General features: G+C 43.1%; 1 protein-coding gene across 2 annotated transcripts in view; it reads left to right on the top strand.

Annotated features, from left to right (window-relative positions):
- Window positions 1–23,660, top strand: part of PAS1 (FKBP-type peptidyl-prolyl cis-trans isomerase family protein) — a 268,332-nt gene that overhangs the window by 195,317 nt on the left and 49,355 nt on the right. For both annotated transcript variants that reach the window (XM_087688278.1, XM_087688279.1), the window contains exons 9-10: window positions 13,786–13,947; window positions 14,057–14,114. In XM_087688278.1, coding sequence (XP_087544404.1) covers window positions 13,786–13,947; window positions 14,057–14,114 — 220 coding nt within the window. The remainder of the gene's footprint in view (window positions 1–13,785; window positions 13,948–14,056; window positions 14,115–23,660) is intronic.

Here is a 23,660-nt window from a genome sequence, read left to right as displayed (position 1 = left end):
GTACCATCAGTATCTCGTGCATGTTTCTAAGCATATGCAAGTTAACATGGCATTAGATAAGTTGTGCTAATTACTTGATGCTAAGTTCATTTTGGATCCTTTTGTGTATAAGAGAATAGCTAACTAATTTTTGTCACAACACTAAATGAACAATCCTATTTAAGTTAACAAAATTACTTCAACTTGTTAAAAGTGAAAATTAACTAGAAAAGTAGAAATTTGTACTTGAAACATAATGATAAGATTTAAATTTAAATGACCAAAGTTAATATTCTTAAAGCCACCTTTTGCACATTGGATAATTGATACTCAAATGACTCCCACCAGAATAGTGGCTTAACCGAAGAGGCTCTTTTTTATCATACAACACTAGGAAAGGTCGTTTCTCTTTGGTCTGTAGAGTTGATTAGCTCTTGGAGGAATGGACCATGCAAATGCTCATGCAAAGCCTTCGAGAGATTAACATCTCTATTCAACCCTAGCTCTTGGTCCATGAAAAGAGAGGGGCTTTTATAAGTGGGATGTAAGAGAGCTGCTAGGCCATGGATAGATATATTCATCTATTTTTCACCTCTTTTCAATGCGATAGAGGATGTCATACCGTCACAGGATAGGATATGATCCAGGCATAAAACTAGTTTAAAGAGACTTCCATCATTCTTGATACGCAGATTGCACGGTACTAACATATAATTAGATTCCTTTTGAACGCAAATTGATGATTGCATTTGCATCCATCACTATTTCCTTCACCTACTCCAAGTTGTGTATATCTTCCATGAGAAGGCCAAGGCAGTGTGTGGCACAAGGTGTCCACAGTATAGAGGGGAATTCTTTCTCAAGCAATTGTTTCATCCTTCAAAAACTTGAAGCATTGTCGGTGATGACTTGGATAACGTTGTTTGGTCCCACCTATATACACATAGAACATAGCTTGGCCTAGAGATAGAGATAGGTAATTGGGAAATATATAGAGATCAAGCCTCTACTAATGGAGATGAAAATGTATGTAGAGAGAGGTGGAGATATTCAAGATTCAAGAAGCATAAAAGTTTAAAACATAAAACATAAAGCATAAAAAGTAATATTTAAGAAGCAAACATGAAAGATGATTTATAAAACATAAAATATTAAAGAATATAGACTTATCTCTATAATGTCTTGTTAGATGTGCTTGTAGATGGATTGGCTAGTCATCCTATTCCCCTGTGCTTTCAGTCACTTCATCTATCGGAGACGATGGAGTACCCATACTTTATTCAACCGCCAGGAATGGACTCAAGGGCCTTGTTGATCCTCTCTGTTTCCTCATCTAGCTTCTTTTTGTGCATGTCGTTGTAGGTAACTCCATGCCACCCCTCGCATGGACTCACAACGGTGATAGCCTTTACTATTCTTCTTCTTTCTATCCACTCTTAGAATGTGGAAAGGGAGATTACACTCAATGATGATCTGTGCAATCTGAATTTTTGTATTTGTTTGTTCTCTCGAAGAAATGAGGGAGGGACTGAAACACATCTGCTTGGCTCAACAAGCGTGGCTTGTCTCTTAAGGCTCTTAGATTCATGGGTGCCAATGGTAGTGAAGGCTGCCAAAGCAGATGAGGAATCAGAGGGGTCTATGAAACCCTCCATAGTAGCCATAGGTGTAGCCGAATGGGTGGCTTTAGGGGTCCATTTGTTGGGGGAGACTATGTCTTGTTGAGCTTGTGCCATACTAGTGGAGACCTTGTCCGATGCCATTTGAAATGGGGGAATATTTCTCGATGATGTCATTAACCACTGCTTAAAGGATCCTCAAGTACTATTAGTGGCTTTCTCAAGGTATGATGTATAAAGAGAAAAGGCTTCATGAAGGGCTTTAGGCATGGTGATAGAATCTAAACTATAGATAAGGGTCAAGACTCAAGAGTAGATAGAGATGGTAAGAGAGAGGGAGGTGTAGATGGAAGTGGTAAGAGAGGTCAAGATGTATAGATATAGGAGGTGGTGAGAGAGGTGGAAGAGGATGTGGAAAGAGAAGGTCGTATGAAGTAAGTCTGATGATTAAAGAGAGGAAGATGGAACTTGGAAGAGGAGGAAGAAGAAGTGAGAAGAGAGGAAGAGGAAGAGAAGTTGGTAACTTGGGAGAGAGGAAGAGAGAGAGGAAGAGGAAGAGGAAGAGGAAGAGGAAGAGGGGGAGGTGACTGGTGAGCTTGAGCAAGAGGTGCAGGCTTGAGGCTTGAGTGGAGAAGGCTTGAAAGTTATGGGTGGAGATTGAAGTGGGAGAGGGATTTTTATAAACAATCCCAGCCAAGAAAGAGCCCAGAAAATGGTTTTAAAAAGCAGTTAAAAAATGGTCAACAAGTGGTCTCTACCATGTGTGCAACGGTCGAGGTTCTAACAGTCCTGGTTGTTGGGGAATTGGATGGACCCAACCAGATTGGATGGATCAGACAAGAAGGTTCCATTTGGGATGGGACCATGGATAGGAATACAAGCATTCGAGGCATTGGACTTCCCGTCCTAGAGATTGAGGAGTTGCTGGATGTAGAGTTTGTAGATGACACATCTATTTACATGGATGGGGATCAGGAGAATTACAGGGCCATTGTAGCTTCAACAGAGGTCTTTTACAACCCTTATGAATTAGCACAAATCCTATGAAATTTGAGTTTGTGACACTTTGCAGATAGATTGGAAGCCACATGAGAATTTCAATTGGGTCCACCATGGCACTTTTGTGAGATACTTGGGTGGCCATGTAGGCATTGATATTTATTCAGAGGAGGAGTTGGAAAGGGGCCCCTATTACTTAGGATAAGACAAAAGCTAGTATATTGGAGCACAACAAGACTATCACTAGAAGACAAGGTGGTAGTGGCAAATCAAGTTTCACTAGCCACCATGTGGTACATAACTTCATGTTCAGCTATCTCTAGGTCATGCATTGGCCAAGTGAAGCTACTCATCATGAGACTCATTTGGTTGTGTCGAGATGGTAGCCTGACGAGAGCTAAGGTAACTCAGGATGTTATCATCCAGCCTAGATCTAAGGGTGGTTTGGGAGTTATTGACCTAGATAGCCAAAATAGAGCATTGATGGTAAAGCTCATTGTGAGGGGCCTTCCTTTGGGCAAGAACCATGGAAGAAGCTACTATTATGGAGATTAGATACTATTGTTCCTACTCATGGAGGACCATGGTAGCTTAGCATGCATTAGATATTTAAGCACATCTGAGCTACAGGGTTTGGGAATAGTTTTAAGGTCAGATATGTTGCATCTATTATTATGACAAGACAATACATTCTGTACATTGTATCTTGTAAAGACAAGCGATTGTGCACTATAATTGTATCAATCTACAAGCTTTCTAGCACAAGACAACCTAAGCAATTGTTCAGCATAATTCTTATACACACTTATGCACAAGCTTTCGCTATTACAAGCAGCATTTTTCACCATGCAAGGTGATTTTTATCTTTGTGACAGAGTCATAATGGAGAGCATCAAGGAAGGTGTACGCCTTGAATTGAGGATTGACACAGCAACTGATTAGACATGGATTGGGCTCTGTACTAGAGGAGAGATCCTTTTTGCAATGGTAGCCACTAGCAGAAAGAGTGTGTTTCCTTTCTCAATAGAGATGGATGGCAGACTTAGGTGAGAGGACCTCGATCAATCAGACTTGTATGGCAGATGGATGGAGACATTGGGCATACAGGAGCAGGTTGCTACAGAGATTGTAGTGGGTTTTTGGAAAGTGGGTATGGAGAGATTCATTTGCAGAGATTTTTTGAGATATGTCCTTTGGCTATACCACTACATTGGGAGGAGGATATAGATGAGCAGGATCAAAGTAGTGCCAACTGCAGCTAAGCATTGGACTAGCTAGGGTATATCATAGCCTTTACTTACAGACTTTTGGAGGAGATGGAGAACAGCTTTAGACCAAAAAAGATTTCACTCTTTCCTTGGTTACTAACACATAGGAGTCTAGCAGTTAGTACATGGCTTGGTGATGGTAGAGACCCTATTCCTTGCGCTAGATGTGGGGACCATGAGGAGACTCATAGACATTGCATTTGGGATTGCCTGAGGGCTCAAAAGGTCTAGAGGAGAACTCTAACAAGTTTAAAAACACTCTCCTTCCCTCTCCCTCTCTCATGATTCAAATTTCATTCATCTCTCTCTCTCTTACATACACACAATGGCACCATTCAAATCTCAGAATTTGAAATCTCTCTCTCAACTCTAAACCCCAAATCACTCTCCCTTTCTATAAAAATCTTTCCCCCTGTTGCCACCCCAACCATCTTATTCATCCTTTCAAATTCTCCACCTCTCCTACTCCTTTCAAGCTCTCATCCCTCCTACTCTCTCAAGCTCTCTTCTCCCTTAATCTCTCAACCCTTCCAACCTTTTCCCTCAACCCCTCTACTCCTTCAAGCTCTCTTTCCTTTCCACTTCTTTCTTCAATCACCTCATCCTCCACCTGTGACCCTCGAGGCTCTCTTGTTGGGTATCTCACACGCCTTACTTACGCCTACGCTCATATGGGAGTGTGCGGGTGATCACTAGGACACTGGGGCACTTTTTACTCTCGGTAGGAGAGGTTTTTTCCCCCAGATTATGTGTACTATTTTGTATGTGCTTGTGGTGCACACTTACGGGCACTTACTGTGTTCGGGTGTGAACAGCCCCTTATAACTCTAAGGTATAAGGGTTATCATTTGTACTTTCAGTTTACACTCAATTCAGTACTATTGCATTGGGTGTCGTGCTCAACTCTGTCTCTCACTCTCACACTGTCTACTGCACTTCAGCTGCACCTCGATCCTCTCCCATCTGACATTTGGTATCAGAGCTCAGCTCAGAGCAGTCTTCAGTCTGCAGTCTGCAGCCACCGCCAGTTCTGCCCCAGCCGCCTGTTCCTGCCCAGTCCTGCCTGCGCCTGTCAGTCCGTCAGCGCGCAGCACCAGACGACTCCTCTGCCCAGCGTGCAGCTCCAACAATCAGAGCGCCACCTGTACCTGCGTGCTGCCACCTCTGCCCAGCGCGCCACCTGTACCTGCGTGCTGCCACCTCTGCCCAGCGAGTCCTCTGCCCTGTGTCTGCCCAGAGTGCCCCTTCGCCCAGTCCTGCCTGCGCAGCCTCCCTGCGCTGAGCTAGCCTGTGCCGTCAGCTCCAGCTGCCAGCGCGACACCTGTCTCCACCACCCAGTCCTGGGTACCGCCTCCTCTGCCCAGCGCGCGCCCAGTCCTGCCTGCGCGTGTCACTGGACCTGCACGCCTGTACCTGTGCGTCAGTCCGACTGTACCCAGCAGTCATTATCTCGGGAATCGTGCCCGTCATCAACACACAGAGGTAACATTCTGCACTTTTCTTTTACACAGGAGTTCGTGCAACAGGTTCAGGTTCAGCATTGGGAAACGTGCTGAACAGCAGGTTCAGTTTTCAGCATTGGGAAACGTGCTGAACAGCAGGTTCAGTTTTCAGCATTGGGAAACGTGCTGTGTCTGTCTGTGACACATTGAATGCACATTTTGGGGCTTTTGTAACAGACATTTGTGACAGAAATTTTGGGCAGAAAATTTTGGGGCTTTTGATGTTTTAGTGCTGCTGAGCACTAATTGCACCTTGGGAAGCGTGCATCAGTGACAGTTTTTTTTGACAGAGTACCCTTTGCACATTAATTGCAGACTTGTGTTTGCTGCAATTTCTGGAAATTTGCAGATTTCCAGCCCGTACTGCATTGACATTGCTCTATTACCTTTTGGGAAATAATGGCAAATCAGGGAGGAGATGTATTCACCTATGTGTCCAAGGAAGACCGATTGGATGGGAACAATTATTCCCTTTGGTCTTTCATGATGAAGAATGTATTAGTGGCCAAAAATTTGTGGGATTATGTCAGTGGAGAGGAAGCACGACCGGGAGTTGTGGCTCCCGCTACTCCTCCTCCAAGAGGACGTGCAAGAGGGCAACCTCAGCCCCCTCCACCTCACCCCGCTCAGCCACTTCCCCCAAGAACTGCAGCTCAGAAAACTTGGGATACACGGGATGCACAGGCTATGTCGCTGATTGCATTGGCAGTTCAGCGTTCTATCATTCCTCATATTCGTTCAGCAGCTTCTTCACAAGAAGCTTGGTTGATATTGGAGCAGATGTTTGCAGGAAAGAATGAGACTCGCATCTCTTTCTTGAAGAAAGAGCTAGAGACTCTAAAGATGAATGAGGGTGATTCTATGCAGGATCATCTCAACAAAATTCAGGACTTGCGGGAGCAACTCATGAATGTGGATGAGTACTACTCAGATGCGCAGCTGATTTCTACGACATTGAATTCACTGCCTCCCTCTTACTTGGCTTTTCATACTGCCTTGAACCTCACTATGAGGATTTCGAAAGAGCCCATCACTTTCATTCAGCTTGTCAGTTTGCTTCTAGAGGAGGAACAAACTAGACGGAACAGTGGTGTGGATGGTATAGCCTCTGAGCAGGCTTTTATGTCAAGGCAGAAGGGTAAAAACAGCCAAGGGAAAAATGCTTCGCAGAGTTCTGGTAGTAGTAACACTTCACAGACAAGTCAGAAACAGGGGGGCACGCAAGCCAAGAAAGGAAAATGCCATTACTGCAAGAAGCCTGGCCACTACATCACTGAGTGCAGGAAGCGCATCGCCAAAGAGAAGGAGGAGTCAGGGATGTCTGTTTCTGCAGCTCCTTCCACTGCTAGTGAGTCCGCGTCCTTTGTTGCAGACAGGGACTATTGTTTTTACACTTGCAGTTATGATGTCTCTTGGGCTGATAGAGCATTTAGCTCTACAGAGGATGCTGACACTTGGTTCTTTGACAGTGGTGCTTCACGGCATATCACATCTCGTAGAGATTTGTTTGCTTCTCTTGGTGCACCTCCCGTTGGGAAGTCTGTTCAGTGTGCTAATAATGCATCATACCCTGTTCGTGGTATTGGGGAGATTCAGCTTACAGCCATTGATGGCTCTATTCTCCGCCTACAGGATGCTTTGTATGTGCCTGGCATTAAGAAGAATCTGCTTTCCATTTCTTCTATGGCACGTTGTGGTTTGCAGGTCACCTTTGATGATGACCGTTGCATGGTCCGTGACAAGGAACACATGACATTGGTCTTGACAGGTTCTCTGTGTCATGGGTTATATGAGTTGGATGCTCTTTCGGTAGATCAGTCTGCATATTTGACATCCACTCTTACTCCTGCTATGTTAGAGGTAGAGTTATGGCATGCTCGTTTGGGGCATGTAAACTATGGCAGCTTGATGCTATTACAGCGTACTCAGATGTTGGATGGATTACCTCTCTTGGAGAGACCTCCTGAGCATTTATGCGAGGGTTGCATTTTGGGGAAAATGCATCGTTTCTCTTTTCCCCGTGATGTTGCTTTTAGAGCAACAGCCAGATTGCAGCTTGTGCATTCGGATGTTTGTGGGCCCATGCAGACACAGTCATTGGGTGGTTGTTACTATTTTGTAACATTTATTGATGACTTTACACGTTTGTGCTGGGTCTACTGCTTGAAAAAGAAGTCAGAAGTGTATGATGCATTTTTGGCTTTCAGTGCACTTGTGGAAACTCAGTCTGGTTGCAAGATTAAGACTCTCCGTTCGGACCGAGGGGGGGAATACATGTCCTCTATGCTGAATTCTTATTTGCAGCAGAAGGGCATTATCCATCAGTACACTACTGCATATACTCCACAGCAGAATGGGGTAGCAGAGAGGAAAAATCGGTCACTCATGGAGATGGCCAGATGTATGCTGAAGGCAAAGAGTTTGCCTCATAGTTTTTGGATGGAAGCCGTCATGTGCGCTTGCCACATTTTGAACAGATGCCCTACCAAGGCCTTGAAAACCGTCACACCTTTTGAGGCTTGGCACAGCCGCAAACCTTCTGTTGGCCACTTCCGTACTTTTGGGTGTCTTGCATATGCCCATATTCCACAGGTACTTCGAAAGAAGTTGGACAACAAGGCTGTAAAATGCATCTTTATGGGATATAGCAGCGAAAGCAAAGGCTACAGACTCTATGATCCCGTGACCAAGAAGGTTTTTGTCAGCAGGGATGTTGTATTTGATGAAAAATCAGAATTATCCTTGGCTGGTTTTGATACATATCAGGCTGCCCGTGATGTCTCTGAAGGGCTGCTGCCCATCACATTTGGTGATTCAGTTGGTACTTCAGAAAATGAACCTAATGTTCAGCCAACTGCTCCTATGGAACATGCAGTAAATCAGCACATTGCTGAAACTGAAATTCAGCAGGAACTTGTACACAGTCAGGAAGCAAGACAGGTGCCTAGATGGTACACGCAGACTATGAGAGATAGTCATTTGGAAACACCCTTGGCTGGTCGTACTCGAAGGCAAACTCGACTGCATGATTCAGCACATTCCATGGAGTTGGTTATGGCAGCATGTACTCATGATAATGAGGAGCCTGAATGTTTTGAGGATGCACGACATAGTGTGCATTGGATGGCAGCCATGCAAGCTGAATTGGATTCTATTCATAAGAATCATACTTGGGATTTGGTGTCTTTGCCAGTTGGCAAGCGTGCCATTGGTACGAAATGGGTCTACAAATTGAAAAGGAATGCAGATGGATCCATAGATAAGTACAAGGCACGGCTGGTAGCTAAAGGCTACGCACAGAAAAAGGGCATTGACTATGAGGAGACCTTTGCTCCTACCTCCCGTATGACGACCATTCGGTCTATGATTGCCTTGGCTGCACATTTTGGTTGGAAAGTGCATCAGCTGGATATAAAGACTGCATTCTTACATGGGGAACTTCAGGAAGAAGTGTATGTACAGCAGCCCATTGGTTTTGCAGTTGAAGGCTGAGAAAATTTAGTATGCAAGCTGAAAAAAGCTCTATATGGTTTGAAACAAGCTCCACGAGCTTGGTACGCAAAGATAGATGCCTTCTTGCTTAGTCAGGGGTTTGTAAACAGCCCATCTGAGTCTACCCTTTATGTACATAAAGAGGGGGGATCCATGCTGATTTTGTGTCTATATGTAGATGACCTTTTGCTCACTGGAACACGTGCTGATCAGATTTCAGCATTCAAAAATAATTTACAGCAAACTTTTGACATGTCTGACTTGGGTATTTTGCACTATTACTTGGGCATCCAGTTTGTACATGATGCTAGAGGCATTGGATTATGTCAGTCAAGGTACATTGGGCAACTTCTTGAGAAGTTTGGCTTACAGGATTGCAAGCCAGTTTGTACACCCATGGAACCTGGGCTCAAACTGTCATTACATGATGACAGTGATTTGTTTGATATCCATACTTATGCTCCAGCAGTGGGATGTCTCATCTATCTATGCCACACTCGGCCAGACATACAGTTTGCCGTTTCAGTTTTGAGCAGGTACATGCATCAGCCTCGTATGTCGCATTGGCAAGCTGTGAAGCGTGTGTTTCGTTACTTGCAGGGTACTAGAGCTCTTGGATTGCTTTATGCCAAGGGGGGACCACTGCAGTTACATGCTTACAGTGACTCTGATTGGGCTGGTGATTTTGATACTCGTCACTCCACTAGTGGCAATTGTTTCTTTCTTGGCTCGTCATGCATTTCTTGGCTTAGCAAGAAACAATCCACTGTTGCCACGTCGTCATGTGAAGCTGAGTACAAGGCAGCCTTCACTACTGCAGTTGAGTGCGTATGGCTTAGACGCTTACTTGCTGATTTGGATGTATCTGTTACGGAGCCTACTCCTTTATATACTGACAGTCAGAGTGCCATTGCAGTGGCACGGAACCCTGTGTTTCATGCTCGCACGAAACACATAGAGATTCACTACCACTTTGTCAGAGAGAGGCTACATGCAGGTGATATCAGCCTTGTCTACTGTCCTACCAATAGCAATGTGGCAAACATCTTCACCAAAGCTCTTCCACGAGACAAATTTGAAGCATTTCGCGATGCTTTGAATTTGACGCCCTTTGGTGGCGGATGATCCTTGTACACTTGATCACTCTTCACTCCAGGGGGGTTTGTTGGGTATCTCACACGCCTTACTTACGCCTACGCTCATATGGGAGTGTGCGGGTGATCACTAGGACACTGGGGCACTTTTTACTCTCGGTAGGAGAGGTTTTTTCCCCCAGATTATGTGTACTATTTTGTATGTGCTTGTGGTGCACACTTACGGGCACTTACTGTGTTCGGGTGTGAACAGCCCCTTATAACTCTAAGGTATAAGGGTTATCATTTGTACTTTCAGTTTACACTCAATTCAGTACTATTGCATTGGGTGTCGTGCTCAACTCTGTCTCTCACTCTCACACTGTCTACTGCACTTCAGCTGCACCTCGATCCTCTCCCATCTGACATCTCTCTATACATCATCAATGGCACCCCCTCTCCATGAGGCCTTTCGCTTGCATTGTGCCTACTTCGAACAAGTGAAGGAGAAATCCAACACTTACAGGCGGCAATGCAAGTATTTCCCAAAGCTCCAAATCTCATCCGTCACTCGCATTCTCATCCACCTTTGCAAATTAGGAGGGGAGGCCACACCATGCCGCAGTATTCCCAACGATATCTATAAAGATTGTCATCGGAAATACTTGCTATCGAAGCAACGCAAAGGCCTTTTAAGGCAAGTGAGGAGGTAATCCCTCCTAATCATGACGTCTCGGATGTAGAAGACGATCCCTCTCCAACTGTCTCAGTTTCTTCCATAGGACGGGTCTCTTCTATCCCGTCTAGAAAAAACCATTCTAGTGGTGCACCTACGCCCAAGAGACAAGCCACTCTTGCCCAAGCAACAAAGCAAGTTTCTGGTCCTCTCTTCTTTCTCAAGGAGAGGCAAAGGCAAGCGGAAATAGAGATTGCACACACCATAATTGAGTGTAATCTCTCTTTCCATATTCTCAAAGTGGATTGATGGAAGCGAATGGTAAAAGCCATTGCTGCCATTGGTCCATGCGAGGGATGGTATGGTGTCATATACAATGACATGCGTACCAAGAAACTTGATGAGGAGAGAGAAAGGATTGACAAGTCCCTTAAGCGCGTGCATATCAGTTGGTCGAAGTATGGATGCTCTATCCTATTCGATGGATCGAGTAACCGCTCTTTTTGACAAATAAAAGATGGGAGTGGATGAAGTGACCCATACATGGGTTTGCGGCACTCTTGCATCTTGCCTTAAAAAAGCCCTCTCTCTTCATGGATGCCAATGTCCTTGCCGATCATGATACATTTCATCCAAAGGCTTTGGCAGAAAAACACCATGGTGCCTTCTTCTAAGAGCTCATAAATTATAGCAATCAAAGGGGCACTGCTTTCGCATCTACCATTTGTTGGAAGCAGGAATCGTAGGTGAAGTTCCTTTTTTTATTGGAGTCATTTGGCTACCAATTGCCCCACCTCTGAATAGTGGCTTTACACATTCTTGCACAGGTTTGAAAATCTCTTCTTTTTTTTCATTTAATTCTAGTTACAACTTGCAAGTTTATAAGTTTAAATTTACTTTTTCTTCACATGGTTTAGGATTGTTCGTCGCGTACATATGAGAGGAATTGATTCCCCTATTCCCTCATGCACACCAAAATTTATAATAAGCATAGCACACGACAATTGGAGGGACTAATTTAACGCATGCTATGCAACATGCATGAGATATCTATGGCAAGACAAGTATCCTATATCCAATTTTAACACTTTTTAGTTCATAACTTTATTCATAGATTATGAAATATATTTAGAGAAGTTTCATTTTTTAATTTAAGTTTTTTATCCTTTAAATGTATAGATAAATGTGGATTCACTTAAGCTCTCCGATAGCATACTTAAAAGTGTGACTCACTAGAGAGACTTGAAGGAGTAAATCTTTAGGAAGCTTTACTTAGAGCTCGAGAAGATAGACTGGCGGGTCTCTGGCACTCGTGCATGCCAAGCCCGTGTTGTTATTCGCCCTCGTGCCGGTAACAATGGAGCTTCCACTTTGGCATCCATATCAGTCGCATGTGATGCTCATGGGGCCCTTGGATGCTATAGGAGGCGTGGGAGTGGCTCAAGAAATACTCCTAGTTTGGGCCAGGAGGACATACCTATCACTACCTCTCACATAAAGCTTAGAGAGCCCGAGTATGATGACAAGAGCAATGTCCTTAGTGAGGGTAATTTTGTTGAGGAGGGTAATGCCTCCTCAAGTGGCGATGAGAACGCTTCCACCTTCGATGCCAAGAGTGATATGAGCACCTAGAGTAATCATGTATCTTGATTCGGATTGAGCTATGGATGATGGCTTTTATCTCAATCCATTTTTGTATACTTTTTGTGTGAGATTGCACATCTGGCTCATAATAAAGTTGTTGCTTTCATTATTCATACAGCATGCTAGACTCTTGAGTCTTGTTCCAACTCTCTTTTGCAGTTTTGAATCTCTAAGTTTATGTTTTAACTTTTAGGTCGAAACATCAAGCATAGACTTAAAATTACATGTATTTTTTCTTTCATCGGACTTAACATCAGACATAGATCCAAGATTTATTAGTCCGATTATTACCATACTAACATCGGACTTTACTAAATGGATGCCATCGGACGTGACAACCCTGAGTGGTGGTGGTCAGAAGAAAAGAATGCACCTCATAAAAAATGACAGCATCCAACCACACCCACTCATTAGGACTCCAAGTAAGCTAGCATACAGGATATACTGTACAGAACTAAGAGACTCCACTGTAACTGCAACACCTGTAGAAGGATGATTGTAACCTATGTTTGCTACTGTGATGGATATGAAAGTTTATCTTCAGACAAATCCGGGATCATTCCCCATTGTGACTAAGCAAGACTCCCAATTTTTGTTCAGAATCAAGCACTCAAAGACATTTGTTAAATGAAAGCTTGGCACACAGATCAAGAATGGACTACATGTTAACTTGTAGTCACATCAAATATCCTCTCTCACATGCAAAAATAACCTGTTTTGGAGAATGATGCATGTGGGCTTGGGGGAATCAGATGGTCATGGTGCTGGGTGAAGTAAAAAAGTCATTTTAATGTCTGGCCAGGGGATGTATTACACAATCAAAATAGTTGCACTGGTTTCATGGAGTAGCTTATCATGGAAAAGGAATGTAGAACAACTGAAAGGTGAAAGGCTATGAGGAAAGGGCATAATCTGTAATTTAAGGTGGAGGATGAGGAGAGGCAGGTGGGCAGATGGAGGAAGAGAGGCAGGCAGTGGGATGCAGGCTAAAACAAGGTGAGAGGGCTGAAAAGGGAGAGGGGATGGGTGCAGGAAGCGTGGGCAGAGCAGTGTTGTTTAGTATTTTTCATATTGTGATATTATTTTTCTTTTTGCTGACTAAATCATTGGCTTCACCCAATTCGATGTTGATGACATCGATTGTGTCAAGGTTGTTTATAAGTGTTCAACTATGGCATGGCTTGCAGATTCAAGTCAAATATAGGAATCTGAGATACACAAATGGTCAGTGTTTAAGTGATAGGGAAGAAGAAATACTAGTAGATTCTAACATTAGACCTCGAAGAAGATTCAGAGTGATTGTTGAGGTCTCTTAGATTTGTGCCTTTATCTGTTTTCATTAGTCTGCACAATGCATGCAGACTATGCATAGAACTTTCATGCTATCAGCTGCTTCAATTAGAATTGTGGATACTATCTGTCTCTGATGAGTATTGTGAATGTACCTGTCAATGTGGTTGTGCTGATTGATTAAATCATTTCCATTTTGATCATAATGAGTTCAGGCTGATATCTAAAGGTCGTATTTGCTAGGTGCCAATGGGACTTGAAGTGGGGATTGGTTCTATGACAAAGCACGAGAAAGCTATACTTTTTGTGTCTGGTTCTCATCTCACAAAGGGTTCACTAACCCCACAATTACCTGCAGACATGGATGAGTTAGAGTTTGAAATTGAAGTTGTTCAGATCATCCAGGTAAGGATGTGCAAGGATACAGTTCTCTTGAATCACACATTTGGATAATACATAAAGTTAGATGCACCTTGGATAAAGCCTAATTCTAACAAACATCACTGTTTAAAAGGTCCGAGACCTTGTCGGAGATGGTCGAGTTGTGAAAAGGCGTCTTCAAGATGGAAGAGGTACTAGAGAAGCTTAATTTGGTTATTTAGGAATGCTTGTCTTCTGCATTTTTGTTTCCCAATAGTGGATGCTTTACTCTCTCAAAACCAGTCCATAATGGCAAACAATTTAATCATGCATGCATACATGCACAGGTGTGGGAAACAGGGATCATGCCAACCTCATGCATAAAGGACTTTTGGAAGCAGTTTAATAAGTCCTTTCCATGAGTTGGCATGATCCCCGTTTCCCACACCTGCTGAAACAAACCCTTCAATGGTTTTGCCAGTTGGGTAGCAAAAACCTCAAAGAACTCATTGGTGAGACCATCCCAACTAGGACTTTTATCCTTGGGCAAGTATAACAAAACATCCGTAACCTCTGCCCCACAAATATCTGACTCCATACAAGCTTGCATGTCTTGCGGAACCTGATTGCGGACCATATCATAAAAAACTGAACGGGCATGAGTAATTTGGCTTGAAGGTGGAGAAGTGGAACCAAGAAGGTCCAGGAAATAATTCCTACATATATTCACAATAACCTGTGGATCATGGACCATTTGACCTTCTGCATCTTGGAGTCGAGTCATATCCTCTCGAGCAAGAGAAGCATGGAAAGCTTGAAAGAACTTATGAGTCTGACAAGCACTATCTTACAAAGTCTCCGTCAGATGTTGCAATTTGGCCTGCTGATAAGATTTCAACTGAAACTCTTTAATAAGATCAGCCACACGCATTGCCAGGGACAACAGAAATTCATCATCTGGAGTGTCCACCAGCAGAGAATGAACCAAAGCCAGTAGGTCCTCTGCTGCTTGTCGACGCCGCTGACAAAGAGAGGTATGATGGATCCCATACTACCGAGCAACCCGCTGCACATTAGAGAGCAATCGTTCAAACGAAGCAGTGCCTTGAGAGGAGAAGTCCAATAAGAATCTATCAATCAATTGCTACATATAGCCCTGAAAGATTGCATGCTTCCAATAAGACGAGTTGAAACGCAATGGGAGTCTCTCCAGAAATTGCTTAAAAGGTGCAATGGGTTGTGTAAGCAGCTCAAGCTGTAGAGGGAAATGGTCCGACAAGGCATATTGCTGCAACACTTTCATTTCGAGCATCTCAGGAAGGAAATCATCATTCTGCATGATGTATATGCGGTCCAACCACGGCCATGTTGTTGCATACTAGGCAGAATGGAAAGTAAACCCTGTAGAAGAAGGGTGTAGCCAAGACCAAAGATCTTGCTTAAGAATGGCAAGAGTCAACTCATGCCACCTACGACTTTCGGGCGCGTCCATTACCGAATGCTCCAATGTGGACTGCGAAGAATCTACACACATATTGAAATCCCCCATCAAAAAACATTGTCTGCCAAGTGACAAGGAAGTCTGCAAAGTATGCCAAAGCTCCCGGCGAGATAGAGGATCATTCAGAGCATAGAGGCCAAGTAACCATAAGATCTCTCCTTCAAATAAAAATTTCAATTACCACAAAGCGGCCATGTACATCATTTTAATAAGAACAGGCTGATATTTTTCATGTACAATCATGAGCACACCAGAATAATACATGGCATGTGTCCCTGCATAGAACAAACGAAAGCCATGGCAATCCACAACTTTTCCTGCTTGAGTGTGACTCTTGTGCTCAACAGCACACAAGACATCCCATTAATTCTCATGCAATACAGTCCACATGGCATGTTGCTTGTGGCGAGAACAAATTCCTTACACATTCCACGTGGCTATTTTCATGTGTATTCAAAAGAAAATCAGGTACGAGGCACAGCTTGCCTCGATTTGACCTTTTCTTCAAGAATGTTCAGGACTCTCTCATCCAAAAAATCAGCCAACACAGCAAAAGAGTTCTAATGGCCAGATTTGGAGCTAGACGGCATATCCGCTGTCTTGGGGATGGAACGGGGATAACAACGATCCCATGGGGTGATGATGTTACCTCTAGTATCAAAAGCCAGCTTAGGAGGTGGACCCTTTGGACCATCCGAATACACTCTCCTATTGGGCTGTTGACGGGGAGCAGAGGAAACCATAGCAAGAGCAGAGTGCTCTGAAGACAACATTTCTTTCCTGCGCATATAAGTACGCATGGAATCTTGTGGGGCAGTAGGCACAGTATCCACCATGCCAGCAACAAGCCTGTTGCCTTTTTTTGCGTGTACATTAACCCAGTCATTGCCACGGGAATCCAAACCCGAAACCTGTTGTTTACCTTTATCCAAACCTTGAGGTGGTTGGGTGGCATCCTGCGACGGAGCAACACGCACCATATCTTCCAAGGGTAGTGCAACATGCTCAGCTTCTGAAGTGTGGTGCTTCTCTGGGCATTCGGCCATAAAATGCCCCAATTTTTCACAGGAAAAGCAATGTCCTGCAAAGTTGCCCCATTTCAAACGAAAGTGTAAAGGATGCATGCTAGAGCAATTAAGACGTTGAACGTAATCGCCAAGCAGAGTGTTGGCAAACTCCAGCAAATGCTTCCAGTCAACATCCTGAGAGTCCACAGAGTCAGAAGCAACCTGAGCGTAGGAACGATCCTGACGATCCATTCTCTTCCGAAGTATGCTTGGTGCGTTTGCCCGCAGGCTGGAAGTCAGGACCAGGGGGTATCTCTTCTGTGCACGGAACCATATCCTCTGGTTCCTCGGTGTCAGAATCCGGACCAAGAGCAGCCACTGTTTGGTCTATAAAATCCAGATCCAGACCGCTATCTTGTACAATTGGGTATGCGGGTCAGAGGCCGAGTGAAGAGCTCACGGGAGGCAAAAATGCACAAGTCTCTCTCTCTCTCTCTCTCTCTCTCTCTCTCTCTCTCTCTCTCAGGCAAAACGGGCCCTGCACTGGACTAGCAGCTTCAGTCGTCGCCTATCCCAATAACGTGAGTGACAGGGCACAACCCTGACAGTGCAGGTGCAGGAGGGCGAACCACTGGGCGGGCAGACGACGGCAGGGCTGGACAGTCGACGAAGCAAGGCAGGGACGGGGCGATGTTGAACAGGGCCCAGGTCCGACAACAGGACTGGAGAGTCGGCAGCGGCGGCGCAGGGCACGAATCAGGTGTGGGCAGAAACCCTAACGCAGAAGGCAATAGGCGCGAACCTGGCACAGAGCCCGTAGTTCAAGTGGGCGACAACAGGGCTGGAGATGCAGCTGACGGGCCGCCAGATGCAGGCAATGGCAAGAGGGCGGCTGCAGGCGACGACGAGGAGACAGGGCGACTGCAGACGTGGCGGCGTGACAGGGCGGGACGAAACAAGGCCATGTGACGGAAGGGCGACGGTAGGGACCCCCGCGCCCAGGACAGGACGAGCTCACCTGACGAAGGGCAGACGGCAGCGACCACAATCCGCCATCGCTCTCTTCTCTCTCTCTCTCTCTCTCTCTCTCTCTCTCAAGGAGGCCTAGAAAGCGTTCCAAGATCCCCGAGCTATACACCCATCACCTGCCCAGGTACGTGGCATACATGTGCTACCTCATTATACTAGGTACATGGACAGCCCCCATTGCCCTAACCACCATAGGACAGACCTACATCAGCCACCTTTTTCAGCACGAGGGTTCAGGACACCATCAATAGGCTCTAGAGCGGTCGGGCCCAGGACCCTGATGGACTAGTAGCAAAGGACCTGTCACATACTAGAGATATCCTAGCACGCCTTGTAGCCCACATATTCAACAAGGCCTTGAGTGAAGGCTTCCCTGCTAGTTTGTTAGCGTATACTATAGTATCAATCCTGAAAGCTAGAGACTCCATGGTTCCTACGAACTGTTGAATGGTCATGGTTGGCCACGTGTTGGCCAAGCTTTGTGGATCAATACTAGATCAAGAGCTAAGCAAATGGATAGAGAAGCACCAACACCGAGCATCTGGACAGGTAGGGTTTAGGAGGGTTTACTCCACTTTTGATCATATCCTCACACCTCGAGCCATCATCAAGGAGAGCAGGGCACAGAGGAGGCAGGTATTGTCACGCGGACGTGAAATTTTAAGATGCACTTAATCAACTTATTAATCAAATGTGCAAAGTTATTTAGCACATGTGATGCACATGGCAGTTATTTCATGATAATAGGCCAAGGACCCGAAGGATGCAATGGGTGTCAAAGGCAAAATTTTTGATAAGTTATTCCAGCTGGGCTTTGGGGATCAGTTGTCAATTGATGTAAATTTTGACCCTAGGACAGTTATTTGGCCAATAAGTGTTGATGGTGACACTAGGAACTAGCATGAATTAATTAATTAATGCCAATCTAAGGGTCAGAAGGGGTTGGGAACCACTCTAGGTTGCAAATGGCCTAACCAGTTTAATTATGGATGGGCATATTTAATTTTGGGTAGAGTCAAAAGGGCTAAATTTAATTTTCAGGATTATTTAATTCTAAAAATGAATAAAATAGTTGAATAATGCTGAAAAATGGGTTTAGAAGGCTGCCACTTAGCTAAAATGCCCGCGCAAATTGAGAAAACGTTTTTTGGATTGGGTCTCAGCCATTCAGTTAGTTTACAGCTTGGAGGAGAGAGAGAAAACAGCAATTCACTACAGAAGACAACCATCTAGGAGCCATAGCAAGTAGGGGACAGCAAGGAGTCACCTTCCAAGGGCTGGCAACAGCATTGCTGATCCAACGAGAGCATTTTGGAGGTGTTTGCCAGTTAGGTGACTGCATTAAATGCAAGTTGGAGCAAGTAGCTCCCAAAGATGCTAATGAGGGGAAATAGTTGGTACCTCTGGGGCAAGAAATGCAAATGCAAGGCTATCATGGAAGTGTCAATCCAATGGATTTTGGATAGTCGAGCATGTATACTATGATGGGACAGCCAAGATACTTTGATAGAAGCATGATTTTTTACCCTATGGTTGGATAGGGACCACATACGGGAATGTATGGAACAAATCCCTATGGTATGTAGCAGCCAATGCATGGTATGCAAGGCCCAATGTATTTGGGTATGGCTGAAAATGTGCAAAACCCTATATATAGCAACATTGGTTTGATGCTTGGGGCGCAAACTAGCATGTTTGGTAATGCAACTGCACTCTCGAATGCTTATGGGGCTCATGGAATGAGCGTTGGTCATGCAAATGCTCCATTTCATATTGGTTTTGATGTAAATTCAATGAATGCATCCTTTTTGCAATAGCTAGTATATGGCAACTTAACACCCAAAGGGCCAACAAAAGACTATGATAAGGGTGGAAAAGCAGTGAAGTTTGAGTCCTTCAGTGGTACACAAGGTAGGCTAAAAGCTTTGACTTTCATTCAAATGTGTAAGATATGTTTGATTTGTGAATAAGAGGGTCACATTACAAGGGATTGTCCCAATAGGTAGCAAGTTGGAAAATCAAAAATCAAGGAGATTCTAAAGGAAAGAAGCCCAACATATCAGTGGAATCGGTACCCAATTTTATCAGTAATCAGCCTAATGATGATACTATTGAGTTTTGTAGAGCATGGGGCAAAATTAGGAATTAGTGTGCATTGATTTTCTTTGATAATGGTGTATGAGTCAACTTCATCTCTGTTAATATAGCAGCCAGTCTAGGCATCAAAGAGGATGAGATAGGACCCATGGGGAAAGTTGGAATAGCATATAAAGGCCATACAAAGCTCATCACCCCGCTCATTGGAAAGCTTTGGTTGCATATACAAGGATATGTGGATAGTGAAGAGTTTTTCATTGCTCCACTAGAGGATTGTGAAGTATTGCTTGGTATACCACGGTGTCACCATATGCATGTAATGATTTACTTTTGTGTAAAAAAGATCACTATTCAACATAAGGGAAAGGCACTCACACTTGATATAAAGATAAAATGTGAATCTTCTCTTATTGTATATGTAGCTACCATTTTATAAAGTAATGAAAAATCATCTTTTAGTGTACTCGGTTTTAACTAAGAATAAAGATGATAGTGAGAATGTTCGGAACATGTCTAAGTTCAAGAAGGAAGGATTCAATGTCATTTCTGAAAATGTATACTGATTGCTTCTCTCAATCACTTCCAAAGCAGCTACCGCATGAAAGACGAGAAAATCATGGGATAGATCTTATCCTTGGAAGTATCTCATCTAATAAGACACCCTACAAAGTCAGTGCATCCCAATAGGAGATTATGAGTCAAATAAATTAGTTGTTAGAAAAAGGGTTGATTAAGTCTAGCTCATCTCCTTTTTGTTCTCCACTATCTTTGGTGCAAAAAAAGGATGTGTCAAGGTGTATGTGCATTGATTATTGTGCTTTGAACAAGATCACGATAAAGAATCGCTTTCCAATTTCTTGGATTGATGATATTATGAATAGATTGCAGGAGGACTATCATATTCAGTCATATAGATTTGAAAAGTGAATATCATCAAATACACATTAGACCGTAAGATGTGCCTAAGATATCTTTCAAGACATCTTTTGGATTGTATGAGTTTCTTGTTACGCCTTTTGAACTTACAAATGCTCCTAGCACTTTTAATCGGATGATGAATCGCATCTTCAGGCCACACAAAGGATTTGTGGACACTTTCTTTGATGACATGATTATCTATTCAAAGAATGAGGCAAAGCATAGAAGACACTTGGACATTGTATTCAATGAACTATGTAAGCATAGACCGGTTATCAATGACAAGAAAGGTAAATTCTTTTTGCATGAAATCCACTTTTTGAGGCATATTATATCGGCTAATAGTATTTGCATGGATCCTACAAAGATTGAGGCAATATAATCATAGCCGCCTTTGAGAAATGTGTATGAGATTTGCAGCTTCTTAAGTTTATGTTTTTACTATAGGAACTATGTACACAAGTTTGCCTTAATTGCATCTCCATTGCATGCTGTGCAAAAGAAAGATGTATCATTTAGATTGACAACAATGGAAATTTCAGCATTTGAAAAGTTGAAGGAAAAGATGACTTCAAATCTTGTGCTTGTCTTGACCGATCTCAGGAAGTCATTTGTGGTTTAGTGTGATGCATGTGGTAACAACATTAGGGTTCTTCTTATGCATGATGGCTAAGTTGTGGCTTATGAGAGTCAAATTCTCCACGGTACAGAAAAGAATTTTCAAGTCTATGAGAAAGATCTTTTGGCTGTAATTGATGCGCTATCTACATGGAAATACTATTTGTTGGGGGCTGATTTTACAGTGTTTATAGACTATTAGACTTTGAGGTACTTTTTGACGCAAACAAAGTTGTCAAAAAAGCACATGAGATGGCAATTTTTTTCTCTGTTTCATTTTCAGATTTTACATATTAATGGTAAAAAGAATGTTGTGGCTGATACACTATGATGGAAGTCACAAATTTCAGCTATCAACATGGTGTATCACACTAAATTGGATGCCATGAAAGAGCAATATACTGCTGATTCGGACTTTGCTAATATTTATGATCAACTTTGCAATGGCCAGATGCATGAGCACTTTATGCTAAGAGATGGATTTCTAATGATGCATGGATGACTATGTGTCACAAAGCAGTTAAGGCCTAGAGTTATCATTGAAAGTCATGCTCCTCTGTATGCAGGACATAGAGATTACTTTGAGCCATGATGCAGAGTAGTTTGTTAGGACATGCATCATATGCTTGAAGGTAAAGCATGATAGGCAGACCCTCGGATAACCACTTTATTTGAAAGGGGTTGTTTGAGAATATGAGTACCATGCTGAAATTCTCATCATCCTTCCATTTGCAAACAAGTGGTCAGTCTGAGAAAGCAAATTCCACAATGTTAGATCTTTTAAGGTACTATGTTTCAGACCACAAGATATAGTGAGAGCATTGATTACTCTTAGTTGAGTTTGCTTACAACAACACAGTCCATAGTTCCATTGGCAAAGTTTCATTTGAGGTGGGTGAGGGTAGCAAGAAGGTACCACCTATCTTGCAAAATAAGAATAATCTTTGAGGCTGATCGTTATGTGGAGAACTTGGATGCAACGTATGCAAATATAAAGTATGCACTTCAGAGATCATAGGAAAAGCAAAAGAGGGTAGTTGATCATCATAAACATGCTTTGTAGTTTGTAGAGGGCGATTATATATTGCTGCATTTTGAAAAGGCAAGGCTGAAAAAATATAAAAGGAAGAGAAAGACTATATCTAAAGTTGAGTATGAGATACTATGGGCCCTTCCAAGTGTTAGAGAAGATCATCGATCTGGCATATCGGCGGAAATTACCTCCACATTGCCAGATACATCATGCCTTTCATGTCAAATTTTTTTAGATCTTTTCATGGTGATATGCTAGAGGGTATGTCTGTTGAAATTCAACCTAAAATTGAGGAGTTTGACAAGATTTTGTTACCTAAGTAGATTTTGATACATAAGGAAAGAAATGTCAAAGGTAAAGTCTCCAGGAGATACTTCCTAAAATTTCAAAATTATCCACTAACCAATGGATGCCAAATGGATAGAAGAGGATGACTTGGCAGACTATCCTCAGTTGTTGTAGCTTTACCTAGATGCGTTTCAATTAGAGTTGACTTTAGTTCGGGTTCAGTCAGGTTGAGCAAAGTTGAGGTCCAAAGTATTGCTTGATGCTCAAGGACGGGGAAGGGGAGAGGGAAGCGAGATAGCACTTCGACTCTGCTTGTTGTGGACAGCTCTTGTATGTAGTGGATCTCAGATGTATTTAGCATGCATGCAAGGTACTATGGTAACGGTATGTTTGCTATGAGGTTACTACTTAGTGTACTAGTCACCATGAGATGTATGTAGATAAGTATGAGTTTCACCCAGGCACTAGAACTATACTTTTGCATTGATTGATGGTCACTTTTTGCAATGAGTTTGTGATCAATTTGGAGTCACATTTGCAGCAGTTTGTGATTAATTCTCGGATTAGCAAGTGATCAGTTTATGATCAGATTATGCTTAGTTTTCAATGGTTTATATCTGGTTCCATGAATAATAGCATGTCAGTAAATGCCATTGATAGTTTGAGCCATGGTTTATGCTGAATTGATGCTTGTCTATGGTTGATAGTGAGAACAATTGAGAAACATGAGTTATGGATGCATCCAATGAGTTTTTAGCAACAATTTTGGACTGATTTTTAGTTTTATGTTATGTATATACTCACTAAAAATTTCAACATGTTTGGGGCATGTAGCATAGTTGGACAACGGTATGCAATGATGTGATTGTGATGCCTTATGGAAATTCTAGTGCAGTATGCTTTTCCTTTGGCACAATGCAATGCAATCAAGGACAATTGTAGAGATTTCAAGGTCTGTCATGGGGACGTGAAATTTTGAGATACTTTAATCTTGTTGATAACATTTGATTAAGTTATTAATCAAATGTGCAAGGTTATTTAGCACATGTGATGCACATGGCAGTTATTTCATGGTAACAAGCCAACGATCCCAAGGATGAAGTGGGTATCAAAGGCAAAAGTTGTGATAAGTTATGCCAATTAGGCTTTGGGGGTCAATTAATGTCAATTATTTGGCCAATAAGTATTGGTGGTGACACTAGGAACTAGCTTTAATTAATAAATGAATGCCAATATAAGGGTCAATAGAGGTTGGGACCACTTCAAG

This window comes from Lygodium microphyllum, chromosome 11 (genome assembly GCF_053477565.2).
Source record: "Lygodium microphyllum isolate KBCC chromosome 11, Lygodium_microphyllum_v1.1.10, whole genome shotgun sequence".
NCBI lineage: Eukaryota > Viridiplantae > Streptophyta > Polypodiopsida > Schizaeales > Lygodiaceae > Lygodium > Lygodium microphyllum.
Note: the sequence above shows the minus strand (reverse complement) of the source record. Positions and strands in the feature narration are given on the sequence as shown.